The 25349-nt window shown below is 44.9% G+C and overlaps 1 protein-coding gene and 1 long non-coding RNA gene across 3 annotated transcripts; both read left to right on the forward strand.

The window, feature by feature from the left end:
- Window positions 1-6419: 6419 nt before the first annotated feature.
- On the forward strand, window positions 6420-6797 carry KCNE2 (potassium voltage-gated channel subfamily E regulatory subunit 2; the record flags this gene model as incomplete). Its single annotated transcript, XM_080613858.1, has 1 exon — window positions 6420-6797. The coding sequence occupies one exon, from the start codon at window positions 6420-6422 to the stop codon at window positions 6795-6797; it is 378 nt and encodes a 125-aa protein (XP_080469984.1).
- Window positions 6798-8812: 2015 nt separating this feature from the next.
- Window positions 8813-14025, forward strand: LOC308219322. 2 transcript variants are annotated; one of them, XR_013956475.1, is made up of 4 exons: window positions 8813-8993; window positions 10004-10066; window positions 10441-10565; window positions 14001-14025. It is a non-coding gene; the product is annotated as an uncharacterized lncRNA (long non-coding RNA). The 2 variants fall into 2 exon arrangements; XR_013956476.1 differs by lacking the exon at window positions 14001-14025 and adding an exon at window positions 11903-12998.
- Window positions 14026-25349: the final 11324 nt, after the last annotated feature.

The raw sequence follows: 25349 nt of genomic DNA on the forward strand, positions 1-25349 counted from the left end.
GCAAGAAACCAGTAAGAGACCTAGGAGTACAGCTGCAAAATTAAAAATTAAGAGGAGACATCTTCAATTACCAGCACTGCTATGAGAAATCAGAAGGAGCAGGAAAATGTACCAAGATGTAGTGAAAACTGGATTATAAAGAAAAAACAACATAAAGAAACAGTTCAGAGTTAATTAATAGTTGTAATCTTGAACAATCATAACAGGAAACGTTTCAGGAGTAACAGTTCAAGTAAAACCGTAAAACCTAGTGGTCTTGGTAGGTCTTTTTGTTTTACAGACTGATCGCCTGACAGCCAACTTGAAAAGCACCAGCCAGACACAGGGACAGAACTGTCGATTTCACTAATGTTCTTATAAGCAAATGTGTAAACACCAGAAGGAATCTAGGAGAGCTATCAAGAAGTTAAAAACCTTAAAGCAGTGGGGAAACTAATCAAATGCTATCAGCACTCTAGCTATCAGTAGTTAAAGGCTGAGAAGATTGTGTGCTAAGTTTGTGTATACAAAGGCATGAGGTCTGAAAGGCACAGTGAACAGTACAACATTATGATTTAACCAGAACAGAAGAAATACTGAAGGAAAATTACATAGGTACATATGAGAGGATACTCATACCTCTCCAATAACCATACTTAACAGCTATATTCTTTTCTTTCTAAGAATTGACCCTATAACCAACACTTCTATAAAAAGAAGATGGCAAAGGTTGTGTAAAATATATCAGCTGATGATTTAAAATAAACTATAAAGTTTGTCTGTTTATAGTAGAGAATGTGGGGAAACAACTAATGGAATTGGAAAAAAAGTGACCAAGTATACTTGTAAAAAAGTCCTCCTCCAAATTTCTTGTAGGCCCCATTTAGGTATTGGAAGACTGCTGTATGGTCACTCCTGTGGCTTCTCTTCTCTTCTCCAGGCTGAACAACCCCAACTCTCTCAGCCTGTCTCCAGAGAGGAGGAGCTCCAGCCCTCTGATCATCTTTGTGGCCCTCCTCTGTATAAAAGGTATGACAGTTAAAAATTCCCCTAGAGTTAGTGCAATATTCACATCTAAAGTCTCGGCATTTCTCAGCAGGGGAGGGTTGTGTCTTAGGAGTGAGGACCTGAGCTCAGGTTTCATCTCTTGGCAATGGTCCTGATGGTCCTCCGATTACCACAAACTTGAGAGTTTGCAAACTCTGAGGGACATCCCCCTCAGAGGGAGATGCTGGTTGACACCCACTGCAGTACAGGAGAGCTCAAAGGGCCTCGCTTTGAACCATTATTCATAGGGTCGCAAAATGATTGGCTTTAGTCATTAGTAAATTTCCATCCTGGGCACAATCCAAGTCAGTAATTACTAGGAATTTTTCAAAACTCCAGTAACAATGGTATCGTTTCACTCAGGCTATGATAAAGGGAAGGAGTGTTCTAAGGCTGTCAGGGAATGACTGATTATCCCTTCTCTCACTTTCCACCTTAGCCAGGGAACAGAAGTTCCTAGTAAAATCAGTGCCTTCCTCCTTAGCCATGCAAGAGTTCCTGGTATGGGCAAGGGACACTTCATCGCTCAATTCCTTACACAAAGTCTAAGGTCCAGCAGGAATTCCACAGATCGTGGAGCAGCCCAGAGGATGAGGTGGGGAAGTAAGATGCACCACCACCAAAATACAGAAAATTGAGCACCCCATTCCAATCCTATAGAGAATGATCTATGTATACTATGTGTATGCATGCTTATTTATGAGTATCCCTTTACGAGTTTACAACAGGTATTGCAAAATCTTGGTAGAGATGAATCACTAATGAACTCAAACCCTCCTAATAGATCTGGGTCTAATCACAACATCTTCAGTATGTCTGCTACCTTCTTCACCATCTCACCAGTAATACTAACAAAGGATTTGTAAAATAGTCAACAAATAAATACATCGCTGCACAGTCACAGAAGGATTATCAATAATTAAAGTTACGAACAATTATCATTCAGTTCTGAGCCTATTGTACATTGAAAAAGGAAATGTTTTCCTTCAAGACCACAGGGCTGCTACATGTGAAAATAAATCCAATTGTAATGTTGTTTATACTGTTAAATACTGTGCATATTTACATGTGGTGTACCTCCTGCAGATGCCAATACCCTGTCATGGGATGGACCCATCTGCTCCACAACACCTAGGAGGCAAAAGCAGATGTTGCCACAGCACTGCCTCATCCATGAATGGTCAATTGCTGCAATGGAGCTGACAGATGGGTGTAAAAGCTCTAATCTCTTTGGTTCCCACATACAGCCCAGCATCCAGATCTGCTATGGGTTGTCACTTCCTCTATCTTGCCCATGACAGCAGTCCATCTAGTTCTAGAGTCCAGACATCTAGTTCATAGGTCTCTAATATGGCTACAAGGATATTATGAAAGACCACGCTGAAACCTTGCCAAAGCAAATATAAACCACCACTACCACTCTGCCTTCATCCACTGAAACAGTCCTCCCATTATCTCACAATAGAAAGCAATTAGCTTGATCAGGCACAATTTGCCCTTGGTAAATCTATGCTGCTATTTCCAATCACCTTTTGTTCTTCACATGCCTGATAACAGCTTCCAGAAGGATTTGTCCCTTAATTGTCACATGGTTTGAGCTGTGGCTGATCATCCTTCACCTCTCTGGACGTTCACTGCCCTTCTCAAGGATGAGCATGACGTTTGCCTTTTTTTATTCACCAGGGGCTCTTCCCCATTGCTATGACCTGGCCATTCTTGTGTACAGATAGGAGGCTCAACCAGGTTCCGACCTCACTCCACTGAGATCAGGAGCATTTTACTTAATGTTAGTCTCCATTTGGGATACTAATATTAAGGCAGTCACCTTTCCTGCTCAAGATATTTGGCTGCCCCTCCTTCTTTTTAACCAGTTCCATGCTATCTGCCCTTGATCATCTCATTGCTATAAAGACTAAGCAAACCCTGAGCAAATGTGACCTTCAAAGGGACATGCAGCACAATGGGATTATTCAAGGACTCTTATAATTTCATTGAGAACAGAGTTGGCAGTTAAATTTCATGTCTGTTTGACAACCTATCCATCTCTTACATACGTAGGCATGACTGTGTGAGTGCATGAGTGTACGCCTGCAAGTATTGACTAAACACGACTGGCCAGGAACAGATGGTAGAAGAGGCTGGTTGAAGGAAGGATAAGTCCTTTCACCCAATTATTGGCAGTCCATGGCAGCAGTTCCCAAGCTACTGTGCTTGGGAACCTCCAGTGCTATGGTTGCTCTCTTACTGCCATAGTGAGGCTCACATCCCTGCATTTGGGAGTTCCTCTAAGAGCATGCTGGTGGTTCTAGGTGGCTTTATCCAGCCAGGACCAAGCAGGGCATGTCTCTGGCTACATGATGCAGGAGGCTGGGCTTGCCATGGTCACTCTGACTTATGGATTTCATCAAAGCAAACAGAAGCAGCTTGCCAGCTACTTCGACTTTGAGGGCCAAGCTGAGGCCACATGGGAAATTGCCAGAGAGAAGAAGGGGATCAGAGAAGAAATATTGCCAGCAGCTCACCCTCATGCTGGGAGATGCTCATGCACAGAAAATTATCCAGAAGCAACGATAGCAGTAACCATGACAATGTCAGAAGCACGGCACTAGCAGGGCTCCCTCAGGGATTAACACTTTTCCATACCATGAGCATATCTCCCTTTTTCTGATGTGTGCTGTTGTTCCAGTGGTAGTCCATGTTTGCTTTATCTTCCTGAAAGCAGAGCTACCCGAGAAATTGCTTTCTCTGAGAATTGCTTAGGGAGAACTACCTGTAAAAAGAAAATATTTTTACAGAAAGTCTGTCCCAGTGCATGTGCTTGTGGAGCACTTTGCATCACAATCCCACCCTAATCCCCCTCCCTCAGATGTCCCCATCGTAGCAGGGAACCACTGCTGACTGAAACCAAAGTTGCCTCATTTCGCTGAACGCACTGCTATTTTCTAAAATGTGACTCAGACCCTTTCAGTTAGGTGGCAGCATGTGCTATTTGCTAGAAATGAAATCAACATTAATTCTACTTTGTTTTTTAGTAAGTTTTTGTCTTTTGCTGCTCCAGATCATGAGTGAGGTACACAGGGAGCAGAGCTCAGACAGACCAGTCCTGGCTGTATATGAGGACCTGCTTCTCACAGCAAAGGCTTCATGCAGGGGTTGGTCACTAACAAGCATGATCTTGGTGGAAGGGAAGGAAAGGCAAACTGTGGGCACTAAGTAGCCTGACAGCTTGGCAGACCTTTCTCACTGACTGCTCAGTTCTCAGCCTTTCATGCCCACACCAGCCAAGGGAATCATTATTATTATCATTATTATTATCATCATCTTCTTCTTCACCATCATCATCATTATTCTGCATAGCTCATTTTTACTCTTCTTCTGTATGGGTCAACAAAGATCGAGCTGCACCAATGCTTACCCCTAGGAAAGCCCAGCAGTGCTCTTTCACAGCATAAGAAATTGCAGTAATAAGCATAAAGAGTAATACTCAGCATCTGACAGGATGACTGATGTAAGCTGTCAGCCAATATTTGACTTTCCAAGTGAGATTAGATTTAGCATTTAATTTAATATAAACACAAAGCGTGCAGTACAAGGCACTTATTTAACAGAAAGTTGCCTACAGCCTTATGCAGGCTGGAGACTAAAACTTTAAGTTCTCTCTGCTCCTTACAAGAGTGTCACCATATTATCCAGTGGACTTTTAAAATCCTGAGTGTTATCGAGAAGAGCACAGGAAAGGTAAGTTTCTGTTGGTAACTCTTTATTTCTTACTGAAAAAGCACAGTAATTTTTGTTCTGAATTCAAGGAAAAAGCAGATTTTACAAAGTTTCAAGACAGTCTGCATTTGGTTTTGTTCATAGCTTGTTTACTTTAAACAGATTACCTTTATCCCCTATGTTTGAGTTTGAGTATATAATTGCAGAGATCTACATGCATGTGTACCTGCGCCCTTCTGTGTGTATGTGCACACTGATATTGCAAAGCTAGTCCAACAAGTAAGAGGTAGGTAGACTGCTGAACTCCCTTTCAAAAGACACAGCAATTTCTTATTAGTGATGAAAATTCACTGTCTCTTACCATAGGCTGCAGTAAGTTCATCATTGCTTGAAGACTGCACTGAGATCAAGTGACTTTTTTTGGAAGCTTTTGCCCTTTGTGTAGGGCTTGGTTGGCCTGAAGCATTAAAGGACAGATATTATAGAGGAGCATCAGACTGAAATGCCGTAACACACCCTTCACTTTCTGCAGGCTAGGAAGCCGCATTCCAGTCAAACCCTCCTCTTTATGTAGGAAAGGCAGAGGACAGTGGTACTTCTCAGAGCTTCTTGAGAGCCCCTTCATTGGAGTCAGTATGTGCCAGTTTCTGCCCCAGATCTAGCTCAGTTCAAGTAGGGCCAGATGGATCAGGGAGAGTGACTGGATCAGGAGACAATTTGGACTGACAAGTAATCAGCTGCTGAGTAGGTATCTCTCCCTCATCTCTCCCCATTGCTCTGTTCAAGGGTTAACAGCCTGGGGGCCTCAGTGGGATCCTTCTCCCACCCTTTGCCTCTCTGCTAGCAACATTAGCAACACTGAAATCTGGCCTTTGAGAATGTCTCCTGTGGGATGGAGACCTGATTCATGTGTTTCTGAACAGCAGCTGGGTCTGACTGTGGCAAGGTTTGGGATAGCTGGAAGAGGGGCAGGACAGATGTGGCTCTGCAGCACTACTCAGCATCCCTGTCCCTTTAGGATGGCTGACCCTAATGACCCATGAAGCTATTTCAGGTATGAGGGCTCTGCTTCCTTGTCCCTTCTCTGTCTATCAGGCTACCATTTAGGAGTTAGCTGTCTGGCTATTATGCTCCCACAGACTCATCTGAGATTGTATGGGTACACCAGCCTTCACACCAGATGTAATGTCTGACACCAAACAAGAAAGGGGGGGGGGGGTCACATCCCTCCCTGAGAGAGCCTACGCAGCTGCCTGTAGTGGCAATGTGCCAGCCCCAACACAGGACCCAGTATGTACTTTGTCTTCTGGGCAAAATGCTTCTTCACTCGGTGTTTTGCCTCAGTAGGGAAGGCAGGGTGCCTCAACCCCTGTAACATGGGTCATGGGGGCCCATGCTAACTGGTCTTCACCAAGGTGCATCTGGCTTCCCACAGGCTAAAAGTGACCCAAGTGAGAGGAGGTATAAGACCTCCTTGGGTATCTGAACATACTGAACCTCTCAGAGATGCATATGCTCAGCTGACCTAAAATTAGTACTGCACTTTCAAGTGGCAGGTGGCAAGTGCTATTAGCCAATTGTCATAATGCTGACAAAAGAAAGCAATGTAACTGTTTCAGTATAGATATTTACTTAAAATAAATACCATGTTGTCTTTACAGCCATAACTTGCAAGGATGAATGAGATACAAAACTTCACTTGGGCAGTAGAAGATATTTTCAAGGAAACTTTTCTCACTTACATGAATGGCTGGAGGAGAAATATGACGGAAGCAGCAGATAAATTGCAAGCCAAGGTTGATGCTGAAAACTTTGACTATGTTATTCTTTATTTAATGGTGATGATTGGGATGTTCTCCTTCATTATTGTGGCAATCTTGGTGAGTACTGTGAAGTCGAAGAGGCGAGAGCACTCCAACGATCCCTACCATCAGTACATCGTCGAGGACTGGGGCGAGAAGTATAAAAGCCAGGTTCTGAATCGAGAAGACCTCAAGTGTGTGATCCATGAAAACCCAGGTGCAAGGGACAAAACAAGCCCTGGATCACCTTGACTTTTTGAAAATATCTGCAATGAGGAAATCATAAAGCCACGTGCAGGGAGCTCACTGGAATTACAAACAGATGTGAAACTGTTCATTAAATTAACAGACAGGACAATGCGAAACAGAGTGCTGAGGAAATCAACATTACTGCTTCCCATGAGGATTCTGGCACAGCTGCTCAGGGAACACCCAAGAAAAATGCATGATTGTGCTTTGCTTTGATACTCTGTTCTTCAGGAAAATAAAACCAAGAGAATAAGTGGATAAATCACTTGACTTTTTAAAGCCTTTTTTCAATCCAGAAGCAGATCTGGATGTTCCCAGAACAGAAAAACTGTGAATTAGTGGCCAAAAGTGTTGATTTAGATCCAAACTGTATGACTTAAGCCCATCTTAAAAATAACTTAAAAATGTACAGTAAAATACCAAAATCTCCATTTATTGACTGAACAATGTGTTATGGTATGAATCATAGGAGGTAACCTATACCTACACACATTTGTTCCAAACTATTTTCTTAATGATCTGCCTCCTTTTTTTATTTCATTATTTATTGGCAGCAAAGATTGAGTCATGGCCTTCTGACAAGGCCTGGTTTATAGCAGAAGAGCTGCTAAGCTCATGTCCTAGCTGTGTAGGGCAGCTTCCAGAGGTTCAGTATCTGTCCTCAAGTCCATAACTGTCCAACCTGTCTCTTCTCCTGCTCCTTGGTTCTCCAGAGTAATCTGTCTACCTGGGGTGCAAGCCGTGTGATGGAGGTGTTGGTTACATCCCATCAGCCAGGGCTCACTCTAAACCACTGAGATCCTGCCTTCTGGCTTTCAGAGGAGGAATTTCTAGACCCAGTTACCAAAGCTGTCCCATTGCCATGCTTCCTAAGGGATTCCCATGGTAGGTACTCATTTCCAATGGCTAGGAAATGGGTTTTCAGGATGGTTTGTCTTCTCCTGTGCTGCTGAAGTATCACAAAGCCTGCTCTTGCGGAATAATGAGAAGCAGAACTGGTGACACTTCTGGTATTAAAACATGCTTCATTTTGTAGGTTTAGCTCCTATTCACATGGCCAGACTTAAATTGCTTAAGCTAAAAGTTCCCATGCTGGCTGTCTATCGTGTGGGCTTGTTGTTTGTTTTTAGAAAGTTTTGGATGAAACACTTCAGCCATGTCTGGCACTGCAGTTCCAATAATTTTGTTTTGCTCTTGTTAAAAACAAATGAAAAGAGTTTCTTCCCTTGGGAAGCTTTGGCTTGTTTTGGAGACTGGTCTCGAGATTGGGCACAGTAGCTGCTGTCATGCTCCCGATGTGCCTTTTGCTGGCATAGTAATAAGCCTTTGATACATCTCAGCCTGCGAGGCCTGGGGAAGACTTGTCCAGTCCCAGAACACAGCCTCGTGGGGAGCCTCTCTTCCCCAGCATGCCCCCTTTCCCCCACCTCCCCAGGTGGTCTGTGTGTGTCTGCCAGCTCCCCTGCTCCCACCATGGGTGTGCTCCACAACCAGGCTGCGACTCTTCCCTTCCTCTCAGTGCCCACCGGCTGCAAAAGCAGATACTGGGCTGCAAGATACTGGGCTGCACTGAGCGTGCAGTGGGGCCACCGGTGCCTGGTGCTATGGCCATGCTACACTCATGGAAGAGCCCTTTTTGGCAAAGTACAACCGGAGGACCATGCTTGGGGCACTTGTGCAGCTGCACCAGCATCCCCAGCAGCTGCCAGACCTGCTCAGGTCCTACTTGCTCTGGTGAAACTAGGCAGCAGCTCCCACCTCTGGCCCGGCCCCGGTGGCAGGCAGCAGCTGAGGCTGTGGACAGGCTGGAGGGGTCGTTGTACAACCTGGTCTAGTGGAAGGTGTCCCTGCCCATGGAAGGGGGTTGGATCTGGATGATCTTTAAGGTCCCTTCCAACCCAAACCACTCTATGATTCTATGGGGACCTGGATGGCCTTGCCCTTGCACATACACCCCTGGGGCATCTGGGAACTGTTTAAACTCACAGTTATTATTTTCGGGGTAAGAAACACGGGGCTCTTTCTGCTCCGGCCTCAGGCGGCGCCCGGGACACGGTGCGGTTGGGGGACAGGGTCAAGGGCACGGCAAGGGTACGCGGCCGCTCTGCGGGTCCCTGCCCCGCCGGTCCCTGCCGCGGCCGCTCCTGGGAGATGTAGTTTGTGGCGCCCTGCCGCCCGGAGCCATGGCCGCGCTGTGAGGTAGGAGACGCGTCTGCTGGGCCTCCACACACACCCCTCCTCCGCGCGGCCGGCCGCGGCGCCCTGCGGGTTGGAACCGGGCTGCGGGGCGGCCGGGAGAGATCGAGCAGGAGCGGAGCGGCCCCCGTTTCCCCCCGACCCGGCCTGCGCTGCTGCCTCCGGCCTGCTCGCCTGCCTGCCGACCCCAAAACCCTCACTCCCCTCGGCCTTCCCCTGCCTCCTGCCTGTTCTGCTGCCCTCCGCCTGCTCACTCCTGGCCAGCGTACATTCCTTTGCTCGGCCTTCTGCCTCCCTTTCTTGCTTTCCTGCGGTCCTACCCCCTCCCCCCCGCCTGCCTGCTCGCCCGCCCTTCCCATCGCCCTGCTTGTCTGACCCCGGCATCGTCCTGGTTCCTGCCCCGGCCCCTGGGGCCTGAGGGTGTGCGAGGCGGCAACAGAAGCTCCCTCGTAATAACCCGGCTGCCTCTCAAACGAGGGACTCTTTTAAAAGCTGCTGGTTTAAAAGCTGCTGGAGGCATGTCCGCTGGCCGTAAACCACGGGCAGGCCTGATACGGCAGTCTCACTGCAGGGTTCGGGGCAGGGCCACCTGGAATTGTGCTTTACTGGGTATGGATCTGCCGAGTTTTATTGTTCCCTAAGAAAAAAATGAAGTGAATAAGTAAGAAAGAGGGATATGAAGATATCATTTGTTGATAAAGTTTGGTATGGGTTAGTGGCTGTCCTGGGCATAGGTGCTGCAGGGACCAGCACAGGTGCCAGGGCAGAGGTGGGGTAGGGATGGAGGTGGGGGGGCTGCCAGCTCAGCAGACCCTCTTAGGGCAAGGTGGTAGCAGCAAGCAAGTGTCTGCAGCTTGCAAGACCCCTGGTGTGTGGCTGAAAGGATGCCCTGGGGAGCCACGGTGGAACAGTCAGATGTGCCGCTGACATTTTTGGTTTTGGTTTGGTTTGATATGATTTTAATCCAGGTGCCATGATCAGTACATCCCATCTGCTCTTTTCTTATTTTCCAGCATTTTGGAGCATGTGAGGAGCTGCCAGAGGAAATCTCTTAATTTTAATATCTGCTTCTTCAGGTATGAATATCTTATATGGCTTTAGGTTTTTGATGTTCCTTGAGTTGGTGTTAGTTTACGAACTTCTTCATCACTGACACTACTGTAAACTGAATGATGACACAGGTCTTTTTATGGAGTGATGTCTACCCACCTACACGTAGAGAGGCAGTAAATGTGTGCAAGTCTTAGTGCTTCTGACTTAGTATGACTACTGCATCTTGTGGCAGTGGTCTGTGAAGGATTCTTAGCACAGCAGCTCTGGCTCTCGGTTGCTTCCACTGTGTTCCTTTGCAGCCTGGGCTGCAGCAATTTTGCTTTTCCATATTGCTATGTTTCCCCATGACCCTGTAGTCTTTTTTTTTTGTTTAAGGAAGCTTGATCTTGTCTTGCAGATGCAGAGCCTGAAGCTGACACAGCATGTCACATATAGTGGTGGGTCCTCCAGTGACTGTCCATGTGGGAAACACTGGCTTTGCTTCCTGAAATGTGTGCATTAAAGAAAGCAGTAACGAAACAGGTGGAGTGAAACTACTTTCCGAGCTCAGGACATACTCAGCCATTGCACCATTTTAAATGCAGTCACATAGCCCTAGTGGCTCACTGCTTTCTGAGGCCTTGGGGCTGGTGACTTTTATAGCTTTTCACAAAGTGGATAAAATGGAGTTGCTCAGAAATCCCTAGTAGACAAAATAATATCTCGAGTCCCATTTTGTTGGGTAGATGGAGTTATTGGCAGGCTGAGTGAGACATTCAGCCAAGACAACTCAAGTGGGTTTGTGAGTACCCAGATGCCTGTGTAGATGTTTCCTGGTGCATTCAGGCCAGTTGATACTCTGCTGCTGCATAAGCAAACAATGGCATGAGTGGCTGGGCTGTGATGTGATTGCTGTGGTGGACTGGAGCTGTAATTCAGTGGCTGAGAGACCTGGATTCAATTCTGTGCTCTACCACAGACTTCCCTTCTGACTGGGGCCCAGCTCCGCAGTCTGTTTGGGGTGGTCTGGCTTGCACAACACAGCGTTATGCAGAGATCCTAGGAGTGGTATCAGCCAGAGTCTAGCTCTGGGACTTCGTGCAGCCCTCCCTGGGAGCTCTTTAACCCTGCTGAGGATACGAGCCTCTAGGGCCATGTTGGTGACCCTCTCTGCCTGCTCTGGACCAAGAAGACCTCACAGCATCTGAAGCTAATGGAGGCTTGCTAGTACGGCACTGAGGTGTGTGATATAGGCAGACCTCCCTTTCCCATCTGCAGTAGTTGTTTCTGCTTCACAAAGGAGGTAAATACGCTAGTGACTGTGAGGTGCAATCATGGTGAAGAAGGTCATCAATACATGTTAGAGTGATACTGTTTTAGCCCTACCCTGCAAAGGAGTCTGTAAGTATGTGATGGGTAGCTTATGGAGTCTCAGGCAGGGCTTCAGGCAGAGTCTAGCGCTCCTGTTTCTTTCTCACGTGGCTCAACACGAGACCTCCTTGCTTGTGAGTGAAGGTAATAGTGACCTTCTATGGGGCCCAGTCTCTGTTCCCAGTAGTGCTGTTTGTTAAGGGAGCTTACATTTTCCTGGAGAACGAACAATGCCTGACTGTAGATGTGTTCTGAACTCCTATCTGTGCCTTATCTGTCTCTGAAAAGGCAAACATGAAACTTCAGCTGTTTATTTGCCTGCATGCTTTTAAGATATCACAACCTTGAAAGTACAGTGTCTGAGCTTTTGCTTTGGAATTGACGACCTCAGTGCTAACAAATATTTCTCAAATGTGATGTGAATCCTGCCTTTTTCTCTCCTCTTCCCACTTTCTTCTTCCTATCCCATGCACCAGCTCCACCGTTTTTTTTCTGTCGCGGTGTTTCAGCTGCATTTAGTAAGGTCTGGATCAAGATGGAGACCAGAAGAGTCAAGAAACAAAATGGGAAGAAGTGCTTGACCACAGGAGGCTGGTGCACAGGATGTGGGAATGCAGCGAGGAGAGAGTGGTAGCTTGCCTGCTCAGTTCCAACTGCAGAAGACACTGTGAGGACAAGCCATCAAAAGTGTCAGCTCTTACAGGAAACATTTTGGATCAAAACACCACTCTTCAGAATAAATGGAGAATTCCTTTCCTTCCCATCCTTTGTGACTTCAGTGCAGCTACTCCTGGTGGATACAGAATTCAGGCAGATTCAGGCTCATGTCTCAGCACAGCGGAAATATTACAAAAGTGTTGCGCTGAATGCTTAAATAATTGGCTCACAAGCAAGAGCATTCACAGGAGTGCACACTGTGATACACATTATACACTGCTTCTTGCTGGTGGGACAGTACCCTGCAATCAGACCCCACAGATGGGCTCACATAATGTTTGCTGAGTCAAACACTTTTTCTGTACATAAAAAATCACTAAAACCCCATTTTCAGCATCGTATGCCAGATGCTGGCATGTGTTTGAATGGCTGAATTCTTGCCTTTTTACAACATGTTGCAAAATTGATTCTGACTGAAGCATAGAATTTACAGCAATTTAGGAGAAGAGTGAAGGCTGTTGCTGATGAGGCTCCCATCTATGTCAGCATTTTGAGATGAGGACACCCTAGTTGGGCAGTGCAGTCCCTTCAGGTCAGGCCAGGCTTGCGTAACTTGAGTTTCATTGAGAAGCATGTAGCCGTCTGAACCATGCACTGAGAATCTGATTCTGCTCTAATGCAGGATTTTTGCTGTGACCATCTAGCAGGGGACTTTAGCTCTTACCAGTCACTGAAATTCTGAATGAAAGATCAGAAGTTAAAATGCTTTATTTTTGGAGGTGCAACACTACTGACTTGTTGGTTCACAGTTGCTCTGACATTTTATCAACAGAAGGGAGCTGCACAACTTGGGATCAACACAATAAAAACTGAATGACAAATGAGTTGGCCACACCACTGCTTTAGTTCGATCTCAGTAACAGAGATCTCTGGTGGTGTCTCTCCATGGGGATGTTTTCAGGGTGGTCTCTGCAGGGTGAAGATTTTGCAGCTGAGGGAAGAGGAGAGAGGAGGACAGCCTAGCTGGAGAAATAAGGGCATCTATGAAGAAACTGGCTGGGCATTGCAGGAGCTGCAGGAACATTTACTTGACTCCTTGTTTCTGAAGAAAGGTCAGCAGCAGCTATTGTGTGGTGGTGATTTATTCAGCCCAGCTGCTGGTGAAGGTCTGGACTGAGCTGGAAGGCTTCTTCCTGCTTTTTGACAGTGACTCTGTTGTTGCACATACAGGAAACACCTCGAGGGGGTCAGGCAGGGAAATATGCTTAATTTGAAATCCGGTAGCTGACACAGTGTCAGTGCTGGTGGAGCAGCAAGCAGAGACTGGAGGACACTGCTGTGGCTGCAGCCTTCAGCATTCCCTCTAGCATTTCTCATCTCCAAAGTTCAGCTCTGAAATACATGTTGACCACTCAAGAGATCCAGTGAGCGGCTGGTTTGCCTTTGTGTTACAGGTTGCATGGAAAATGCAATCTATTAGTAAATCAGAGAACTGGTAAATGATACTAGATTCTAGGATTCATTAGGCATTCAGGCTCCAAACAGGGCAGGTGAGCTTAAAAACTATAAGACAGCTCTTCTGGCACTTCTGCCCGCTAGAGCTTAAACCTCAGTGAGGCGGTGTGATGTGCACACGTGTCAGGCTGTTGAAAACAGCCAGCAGTGTGTTTTCAGTTGGGCAGCTGCTGGGATGTGCTGCACTCGGTGGAAGCCCAGCCTGCGCTGTGCGCAAGCGTGGCACCTGCGCAGGGCCTGTCAGACCCCTGTCCTTCAGCAGCATGGACGTTGCTCCTGCCACTCAGCTCCAAAAGGCCCATGTAGGTCATTTCTGGACTGCATGGCTCCAAGACACTGCCAGGCGCTGCACAGCAGTGAGTTTGTCAGGTGCAGGGTTGACGTGCTGAGAAGAAACAGACTGGCTAATTCGTTTTCAATTTCTTTTTCTTGAAGATGCATCTGCCCTGTTCTGTGCCTGTACAAGTGTGACACTCATCAGTGCGGGGTGCAGCTTGCTGCAGGACAGGTAATACCATCACGAAGCCAAGATGGTGGCATTTAACTGGAAGGTGAGGATGTTTTGCATTCATAAACGGGGACTCAAAGGTGGCTGGATGTTTATGCATGTAAGATGTGGTTGGGTTTATCCTGTGTTTAAAGGTGGTTTCCTTGCCTAGGTAAAGGTTGTTTAACCACCACACTCTGCACCCCAGGGACAGAGGATTTCTTATGCTGTCCTTTCTTGCCATACGTGCTTGCACCTTGCGGGTTGGCCCCAGTACTTGCTGTTGGGGCCTCGCACTGACAGGCAAGCTCTGCTCTGCTTGCCTCTCCTCCTCATGTCTTCCCCTTTCCAGGCATTTCTCTGGCTGTTTTTCCCTCAGCTCCTTTCATTATTGGAGAGTGTTTTCTCTGCTGTGTCTTTCAGTGCACAGGGTACATAAACACTCTGCAAGATATGTATGTAAGGCACGGAAAAGTTTCAGCAAGTACGTCATGCATTAACAATTTAACATGTTAAACCATTTATCAAGAAAGCCAAGCCTTGGGTTTATCTTTCTGGTGTTGCAGAGCTGTGCTCAAAAGAGATTGCCACTTATAGTATCTTTTGAGGTCCCTTCCAATCTCTAGCATACTGTGGTACTGTATGTGGGGAGATTGACAGAGGATGATGGTTTTTTGTAGAATTAGAGGAGAGTGTCCTGATGTCAAAGATAACATGCAACTTGTAGAGATCAGTGCTATGAAAGACCCCACTTGAGCCTCTGATTTGTGGCCTTTAAGGGAGCACACTAATGGTGTATGGATACAAGGGTTTTTCTAAATTCAGTAAGTTGACAATGGCCCAACAGCTTTATGAGATGCTGGGAAGCCTGCTAAGGGTATGGAGAGGTACTGGGAGGCTTGCTAAGGGGGAGCTGGCACTGTGAACCTGCTGTGCATCACTGAAAGGCACGACTGATCCTGCTGGTCAGGTGGCTGCTTGAAACAGTGGACTGGGAAGTTCATGTGCCTTCAATATCCTACTGGAACTGGCATCTTTCACTGAGTGGCTGTGCCACTCATATTTGTATTTTGAGTTCACAGTGTTACTCTGTTCCATTGTTATTGTTCCATTTGCATTTTACTTTTCGCTCCATGTGCACTTACAGTAGCATGCTTTTATAACGTTGAAATATGTTGTGCAATTTTGGTGGTTCCAGGCATTAAAAACTCCTGAAACTGAATCATAGGAGACTGTGGGTTTTTTACTTTTCTTCCAGTTTAAAGGCATTTATCTATACCTTCTAGATCTGGTCAAGTTAATTGCAAAACTAGCATGGATTAAAATTTTTAGGAGCACAGAAGTGTTTGGTTATCACATCTGGGAGCTGATACGGATCTGTGTGTATGTGCACTTATGTGAGAACTGTTCAGAATTGTTTCCACTTCTACAATTATCCTAAGATACTCAATTATTCCACCTTTTTAGCTCCAGATGGTGCCAATATTCTGTTTGCTGTAAAGCAAGCAAAACCAGCAAAGACCGGTTCAGAGGGGCTTTGTATATAAACTTGTGAACTTGTTTTTGCCTTTTGCCCTAGACGTTGATCTGCCTAGTTTAAAAGTTTCCTGCAGGAAAAAAAAAGCATGAACAGAGGAGCATTACCATTGCTTTCAATAATGCTGTTCCTCTAGGAAGCTGTATAGCATCCCTATAGATTCATTTTTAATTGTCCAAGTGTTCCAGTAACTGCCTTAAATACATTATTTTGCATTTCAGGCTTTGGAGAACTTCCCATTGCTGATGTACATTTTGGCAGCTAAAACATTGATTCTTTGCTTGGCATTTGCTGGAGTAAAAATGTACCAGAGCAAAAAACTTGAAGAAAAACTAAAGAGGCAACATGGAGAGAAATTGAAAACAGAAGCAGAGAAGAAGGATGACTGAAGAGTCTTTCAGGTATAGAATTTGTTTGATATCCTGGTGTTCGATAATGGCATTGACACATTAATCCCATTATGTTTTGACTTGAATGCATTTGGATCGCGCTATTAGAGCTATCACCGTCATCTGAGTTCTTGTAAAGTTTGTCTCCTGTGATGTTTCAGTGTATTTGCACTGAAACATGCCCATTCTTTGCCAACTGTATCATGCCCATTCTTTGTAGGAGAGCTGCAGTTCCCACCAGAAGACTTGGCAGTCATGGTTCGTGATTTAAGAGATCTTAGCACAGTATTCCTTCTCTGCTCTTTATCTCCACCCAGCCAATTGCACAGGAAGTCCTGATGTTTAGAGATGTTTAAATTGGGCAAAAAATGCATGAGAAGCATGCCAGATGGAATGATACAGTAAGACCTCTTGGCTTAAGACACATACTTAAGATAGAAAAGAATCTGCCACTCCATATTAGTTAAATACATGATAGGTTATAGAGAGTTCAGCTGGAAGGGCCAAGTCTCATGCCGTGGAACTTCCCAAGGTAAAAGAAACGCTACAGAGTATGCTATGTAACATCCACCATATATAATTCACTGAGAAAAGTGGACACCTTTCTGCATAAAATAGGGAAGTGATTATTATAAAATTTCCTAGTTTGGGGTTTTCATTCCACATGTGCTAAAGTCCTTCCCTCTGTTTTCAAAGTTTAAGCAATCATTGCCCTACTGCATCAAGTCCATTAGCAAAATGAATGCTGCCTAGTGCTAAGATGATATTCCCTGACTTGTTTGGTATGTGATTTTTTTGTATCGGTTTGTTTCACATCTCTGTTCTGCAGCAAAATGGGAATTCTATTCTTGCCTGCCCTTTGGAAGCTCAGTGGGAGTTTGATGTAGTGTTACTCTTTATTAAACTAAAAAATTTACTTTCCCTTGTTGAGGTCATCACCTCACATCTGAGGAGAATTTCAGTTTTAGAAATGTTTACTAATTTGTTTTGAAACCTCTCACTTTTATTTTTTACAACATTGGAAATTTTGACTAGAAATGGGGCCCTGGGAATAACAATAGGAACAGAGTGGTTCATACATGTAGGAATAAACAACAAAGCTAAAGGTGTTTTTCAGTCTCTTGTTTACATCAGGTTGAGGACTTTTTTCTGGGCAAACTTCTGCCATTTTTAACTTTTATGTCAGTTTCACTAGCCTCTGGAAAATGCTGTGAGAACACTGCTTTCTGGTTTTGCAGAGTCAGTTATATGGAGTTTTATTGCTAAACAAATGAGAGATGGGCTGCCCTGCAGGTGAACAAGCCTGCCACCTATAACGAGACCATACCGTGCTGTGCATGCAGCATTGGGTCCCAGGGAGTTCTCTTTGACGGAGTCCATACATAGCCCAAGGGATTGCACCAGGGTAACGAGCTTATCCCACAAGACCTCTGTGTCCAGCATGTGACACTGGCCTTGAATGACTGGCTTTAAAGCATTCCTGATATTGCAGTAAATGCCCTACTTGCCCAGTCACCCTGTGTTGTGCAGCAATGGCCCAGTCTTTCCGAAATTCTGCCACCTTTTGGGCTGCCTGCCATGTCTTTCTATAATGGGCTTGTAAGAAGGGGTGAATTCTCCTACCCTAAAAATGTTCTCTGGTGTCAGCACCTCAGGGCTGTGATTAGCTCTGATTGCAGTGTGCCACGTGAGCAGGCGGATTTAGCCCATGTGCTGCCAGTATATCATGCCTGTTCTCACTGCTGATTCTCCACCCTGCAGATTTTCTGACACTTGGCAGCTTGCACTGGATTCCTTTCCTGGAAGAACGAAGCCTTCCTGTAGATGAAGGATGTGTCAAAGGAATAAAACCCTCAAGAGTAACTTTCACGTAAACTGTATCTCAAGTTTTTATATGTACAGCGAAATAGCTAAGCCTCTATTTATGCAATAAAAAATCCTTTGTTAAAAAGAAATAATGGCTTGGTTGCTGCTTACTCAAATGATACAGTTAGAGCAGCAGGGAAGGCAGTTTTTAAAGATTAGCTGCAAGCAGGTGGCTGGTTTTAAAGAGAAAACCGCTCTGAGTTCGTCATGGGTGTGTACGCTTTTCATGGGCATACAGAAGGAAATGGGGAGGGCTCTATGCAGCTTCTTTGGAGCAAGTGTTTCCTGCAAGGGTGTAAATCTGAGACTTGTGGACCCTTTATCGAATCCAGATGAACAAACCCAGGAGAGCGGCTTTTCCAGGCAGGTCTTCCTCAAACTGCTTTCTGCACCTAGGACTTCCTTAGGTTAACGCAAATCGGTGTCGCTTTTGGCGATGTTTCTTGCTAGGAGGTTTATTATACTGTTTTGCTGTGCATAGTATCTGGAAGTGTATATGGCTCTCTACTACTTGGCCTATGAAGCAGAAAGGATTTTCGTTAATATTGCTAGTTATTCCTGCATGTCCTGTCCCATGTTAGCATGGAGGACAAGCTAACAATCTTTGTAGGTTAATCAACAGAGCAGATTTTTTTTGCAGAAGTAAAGGCTTAGGCATGTGTGTCAGTGCCAACAGGTACGTCTCCCTTTGTGTTCCCCTTCATGTTTCCATTATAAAGCACTTCTTAGATCCTTGTGTCTCCTGGAAGTTAAGGTGAAACTGAAATCTGGCAGTGGAGCAGGGAGAGGAGGGAAGAGGAGAGGTGGGGGGGCCTTGGAGAAGCCTTGGGATCCACCAGGATATGGTAATCCTCTGGGATGGCTCACTTCTGCCCAATCCCTGCGACTGCAGGCTGAGGTGCCTGCTGTGGCCACACCAGCACAGGCTTCTGTAATGTCCGTCTCTCAAGTACTATCTGACTAGGTTTGTGTGCAGCTGATATGGCTGATGCTCAGAGAGCTCTTGCTGTGGTGGAGTTACTCACTGGGAGCTGCAGTGATTTTTTAAATCTTGATGTTCATGCATTCACCTTGGTGACTGGGGAGTATAAGTATTGCAGAAACCCATTCCAGGGATACAGCAACATCCTTGCTGCAGAAGCCTCAGAACTGCCAGGGTAGGGAGTTTGCAGTGCCATTGTAAACCAGCAGTTCCCCTCTACCATCTCAGCAGTCGTCTATCTATGCAAGGGTGGAATTGGATGGTAATTTGATTAAATGGCTCTTCTGTGTTCAGTGAGAACTGACTCTGCTAACCACCTCCATTAAACAGCTATTGAGGAAAATGCACCAAGGTGCTTAGCTAAGCCACATGCCCAAACCATAACAGGACATTATCAGTCCTGTGTAGTCTCTGCCAGCTTCAAAAGCGAGCAGTGCCTTGGCTCCTGGCAGTGACTTGTTGCGTTTGCATATTGGCTCCAACTGATTTTTATAGACTCTCAACCAAGAGCAGATTTTTCTACACCAAAATAATGAGCTTTTTTTTTTTTTTTTCTTTTTAAACTGAAAGCAGCGATATTCTCTATTTCAATACAGTTGCTCTTTAAGCAGTATCAGTGGTACACAAGCTTCACTTAAAGCAAGTCATTTAGCATCAGAGCAATTGGGCATCAATTGGGTACCATTTGGCACCCAAAGCAATCAAGACTGGCGTTAAAATGAGGGGGCCCTACCTTGCCTTGTGTGTATAAGGCTTTAAATCTGGTCCAGTCTGGTTGCTTTTTTCCTTAACTTTGGAGTAGGGCTACGGCATAGATAACCCCCAGAGCAGGCTGATATCCTAGAGTTTCCCCGACCTCAACTGGTATCTGTTTTCTGACATATCAGGGTAGAGTTGTGATCTATCATTGGGTAGGTTATAGCACGGACATCCTGTGTGCCATGGTTGCGGCTTTGAACAAGAAAATATGCTGACACTGGGGGGAGACAGCAGCTCAGATTTGTTTCAGTTTCTTGTTCTGAAACCAGCTGGGGACCTTGAAGTCTGATTTCTTACTGAAAGCAGGGTTATGTGATTAGTCCGAGGAAGTTTAAAAGAGGAATAGAGAAATAAATTCCTCTTTTAAACTTCCGGAAACTTTCAGAGTGCTTCTGCAAGTAAGAGCGAGGCAGCAAAGATAAAGAGCCTTGAAGTGCTCACTCTGAATGGGTGTGCAGCTTGTTAGATTGCAAGGGATATACACAGGATCCTTGAGTAGATGTTCCCATCCAACAGGGCAAGCCAGGTGACACTCTTCTGGTGCCTACAGAACTTCAGAGTCCCTCCTCGCCTGTTGCATAAAAATACTCTTTTCAAAAGGAGCATCCATGTTGTATAGATGGGCAGCTTAACCTTACACAGTGCCTCGCTTGCAGAGGTCTTTCACTGTCAGAAGCTGTCATTGTCATCAGTGCCAACTGCTGAAGACAGAAAATGAAAGGATTACTGGCTTTTAAACTTCTTGTGTTTGCACCTTTAGGCTTTCTTTTGGTGAGATGAAGGCCATGTGTTTTTAAACAAAGGCCAAAATCCTTGTTTAGTAATAAAGAAATAAGCTGTTGGGAGTTTAAGGGGGAGAAAAAAACCTCTCTCAGGTGCTGTGGTTACTTAAGTGGCTGCTGGAATAGGTCTTTTCCATCCTGAAGGAGCTCAGTGACTGAGGGGTATCTGTGGTCCTTAAAGTGAAAAGCAAGTACAGAAGCATTCGACAGGGGTGTTTTCTCATTCTTCATTTTAGACTTTGGCTGAAATGAGCTCAGCTTGATTTACTACCACTGAACACTTTTAGTCTGAAGGCCATGAGACTTTTACTAGAAACACAACAGCACTGGTGCTGGAGGAAAGCACTGCTCCCTGAGCAGTGCCCCAGGGCAGGAGAGATTGCTCTCAAGCCACTGTGCTGCAAGTAAGGGAGCTAAATACTTTTCAGCTTTTCAAGATCATAACATGCAAACAACTGTTTACAACATTTCCTTCCTCACTTTCTCTGTTGGAGACAGCAATTCCAACTTTTTTTCTTACTCTTCTCAGGAAAGGCCCAGATGGCAAATGTTCCATCTGGGGTAGAGTCCTTCAATGTTGTCTTTGATCCCAGCTCTAACCTGTGACTCTCAGTCAGCATCTTTCTACCTGCTGACTGTCAACCCCCTTGGCCTCAATTCTGGCCAAACAGAAGCACTGCAGCTCCCTTTCCAGCTCTGTCAGGGGAGAAACCAGTAGACTAAGCTGAAACAAACCTCTTGTTTCAGCCTTCACCAGGTCTTCACAGTCTTTGCAAAATTGCTTCCAAAGATGCATCAACTTGTTGCACCATCTCCCTATTTATTAACTGTGTACTAACCTCAGCCTTCAAATCAAATTTAGTGAGAAGCTGATAGACCTCACAGGAAGGAGCTGACTACCCTGTGCCAGTCTTGTGTCTGACACACTCCTGATAAAGTGGAAAGCAAAGAAATTGACAGCCTGCATGAGCGTGCGGAGACAGGTCAGGCAGAGTTTCTAAAACCCGAGTTCAAGTTTCCCTCCTTGGACATGTGCCAAAAGCCATTTTGACTAGACTGGCTGTACGTGACTGTGGGGACTTGGAGATAGCTGGATATTTATGCACAATCCATGTCACTCCACAGTTTGGCTTTGCCTTTTGAAGCTGGTTTGTCCTGGCTACTGGAGCATGCCCAGCATATAATCTAGACTCAGCTGGGCCTTGATTGGCATATGTGTGTACTGATCTTGGGATAATCAGAGCACCAGCTGGCCCTTCTCCAGCTGAATACAGAAATACCTGGTAGTTGCCAGAACAGTTACCCCGTAGCAACAGGCTCTTCATATGTTCCTGTAGAGAAAAAGTTTGTTTGGGCACAAATAAGTGATTAGGCATGTATTCGTGTGTATCTCCATATGGCATGGATTTTTCCTTCTGTGAATCTGATGAGGGAGTTATTGAAAATGTCTGTGTGTACTGGCATCAAAGGCTGCCTGACTGCGAGACTGTTTCCAGTCTATCCAAAGGCTCTTGAGATGGCTGTCACAGAGCAGAAAATGTAAATAGTTTCTTCCTGTTTTCACTAGAAACACAGCATGGGTGACTATCCTTCTTTATTAGTCTCTTTTTTTCCTGGGCTTCATCATATTTGTTGGTTTTGCTCTCCAATGCTTCAGCTTCTAACAGTGGCACTTTCCTGGTCCTATGGCTCTTTTGACTTACTGTGACTGACAGTCCTCTGGCCTAAACTCAGGCTAATTTCCTGGCTTAGTGTTTCTCATTGATTTGAAGAGGCTTAGAGCTAGCCAACAGGAAATGTCAGACACTGACACTTAAGTGCTGTTTAAGTCATATAAATTAATATAGCCCTAACATGTATTTGTTTTCAGAAACAAATATCTCTGCATGGTCACTGCAGAAGGAAACATCAAGGAACAAGTTCACAGAGACAGAGGCTGGGCTTTGAGCAATGTTGGTTGCCTTTCCACTACCTACCCAGACTTCTCCCAGTACTCAGGCATGGCACAAAATGGGCCCCACTCTGCCTGCTCAGTTACAGAAGCTCACACCTTGTATCCTATCATTGCATCCCTGGCTTAGGCCTCTGTGACCCAAGTGCATTTGTCCTGTCCACATCCTGGACTGTAGCATGCTATTAGGACAGAGGGCTTGAAAACAGGGAAAAAAATGTGTTGAGCCAATCAGTGCGGGTTTGCTTCATGAGCTGGAGGAAAAGAAATGTTTTTTTTCCATGAAGATGAGGCTTGGAAAAGCATTTAGAAGTAATTAGTCAATGAGACATCATGAAAATTCAGGTGATTTGCATTCCAGCTAGCTTGGAGCAGAGAGACATCTGTTATAGCTTCTTCATCAACATATGCATTTGCATCTTCCTCTCCTCTTTATGCAAAAATACTTTAATCATTTTATTCTAGTGGTGCATTTCAGGCACACAGAGGGAGTCTTGGGTGGGAACAAAGAGATTTGCTTTGACATCCTGCAATGGTCAAGTGTACAAGATCAAACCTGATAAAATAATAGGTATTTAAAATCCTACCAAGAAGATATTAGATTCATGCATGTTATTTCAAGTGCTCTTGAATAAGGTGCATGCTATTTGGTAACATCCTCCTATTAGCTTGTTTAGTCATATGTTAAAGGAATTGCTTGTCATCCTAAATTACCAGTTGAGTCAGAACCGTATGAGCCACAATATTTTTCTTCGGTACAAAGGATTACAGCGTTTTATAGAAAACACGGGTTGTAATTACGCTTTGCAGCAGCAAAAGGGGAGGGAGGAAGAAAGAAGAGGACTCATCTCTGAGGATTTTATGTAAAATACCAAAGTTCATTTGATTTCAGATGAACTTGGTTCCTTATCGTGCCTAGGGGTTTCCAAACACATTAAGTAGAGCTGGGTAGAAAAGTTTCACCAGCCCCCAACCTCCCACCTGGAGGCTGGGAAGAGTGAAGGTGTTTAGTGAGGCTTTCCCAGACCTTTGCAGGAAAAGGATGCTTTCTCCTTGCTCTCTGGGAGATGGGGCACCAAACACTTCCTCTTTCCTCATGCTTGTTTCCATGAAACCCTTCATGAAGGCTTTGTCCCACTTTTACCGAAGAATAGAATCCAGGAAAGACTGATAAATCCCTGTGACACAAACAATTTCCTTTTGATACTTCCTTGTTGCTATGATGGATGAAAACCAGGTGATTCTGTACCTGGTCCCATGGACTCCACTGTGAATTAGGGTTGGCAGAAGACACACCCTATCAATGAAGAAGTGTTGCAATGCAGCCCTAAATCTGCAGCTGTATAAGCCATGACAGCAGAGACTGGTAAGGCTGACTTGCAGTGAGGCCTTACTGGGACTGTGACTATGCTCCATTGAGCTTTGGTCTCATTCTTCTTCATGTAAATCCAGAACATAGCAATGAAATCATCAGGTTTGTGCTGATTTTGACTGTCACTTCTCCTCGGTTAGTATAGTGCAGTGTCACAGGGTGAAGGTAAACAGTCATTGGGAAAATGGGGTGTGCATCATTTATTTCTTAAAAAAAACAAGCTACAGTGCAATTATTGCCTACCTGGTGGTAAAGACGCACCAGGCCTATTTCTTTCTTTATGCTGATTTCATGCCACTTCGTATTCATGATATTTAGTTGACCAATTGCTGCTTCAAGCCAATGTGAAATTTTCTTCAGGCTCATGGTGTCAGAACAATAAAAACAAAGTCTCTCCCCTTTCCCCTTTCCTCTTTCTCCCGTGCATTTGAAGCAACTAATTTTCCATTCTCTGCTGCATCCAGAGTTGTGAAAAATGAGCAGATGTCTTTGCTGATGAATATGAAGTGAATATGATTATTTTTCTCTGCATATTTCTATCTCAGCTCTAGAGAGTTACACGTGTGGACTTTTCTGAAGGTAGACGAGACTCCCTATTTTAGATATCTCTCTGCCATTCCTCATCACAATGCTTGTTCTGTTGGTTTCCACACACACAGGAATAAAACTGTGGTTTGCCTCAGTGTATTGAAATGTTTTAGTGAAACTGTGAATCATCTCATGACTTTTTATGATCTTAGTTCTCTTAGAAGTACACAATAAACCCATACCCAGTAATGAGCAACACAGAGATTGCAAACTGGGATCCACTTTTGAAAGGGCAAATTGTTCAATGAACTTGAAAAAACTGCTGTTAAGAAATACTTCTTTGCATCGCTCATAACTAATGTTTTGAACACAGATCCATGAGAAATCATCTCAGTAAACACTGTCATGGGTAAAAAAAATCTCCAATGATGAGTGCCGTATTTTATCCTGAGAGACTGAGCTCTTCATGCTTTAAAGCCTGAACCAACTACTAATTGTTAGGCTTCAAAAGGAACTCTCATTTCAGAAAAATATATTTTACCTGTCACTGAAATGTTTCTTGCAGGCCACTGGTGCAAGCAAGGTACTCAATGTGATGAACTACTGAGCTGATTTCAGATGTTAATGCATATACAATAGGAAAGTCACATTAAATTCTTCAGACTTCTTTAAGCTTTGAATTCTGGTGTCAGTCATGGTCCAGCATACTCCCTGCTCAGGAGCAGATCTCCCATTGGCATCAAAGACAGGCTTGACCTACAGAATTGACTTTGCAGCCCAGGCTTTCTCAAAATTGGGGGCATTTACATCTGAGGTGTGGTCTTATGACTCCCATAAAAGAGGAATTTGTGCAGAAGGCTGGCTAAACTGGATCGGAGGCATGCTTTGGCCCATTTTTTTGTTAAGAGAAATTAACTGTCCCTTCACAGCCCAAACATAGCACATATCAATCTAGTCATGGAATACTCCTAAAATGAAACATTTGCATTTAAATCTTTTATTAGTGCTATTGACATGTGATCTGTTAGGTTTTCACACTCTTTGAAGGAAAGAGGTTGGCAGGGCTGGAGCAGGATAGCTCATTCAACACTAATCAAAACACATCTGAAGCCTGACTGCAGGAAAAGCCAT

Source organism: Psittacula echo (assembly GCF_963264785.1).
Source record: "Psittacula echo genome assembly, chromosome: 3".
NCBI lineage: Eukaryota > Metazoa > Chordata > Aves > Psittaciformes > Psittacidae > Psittacula > Psittacula echo.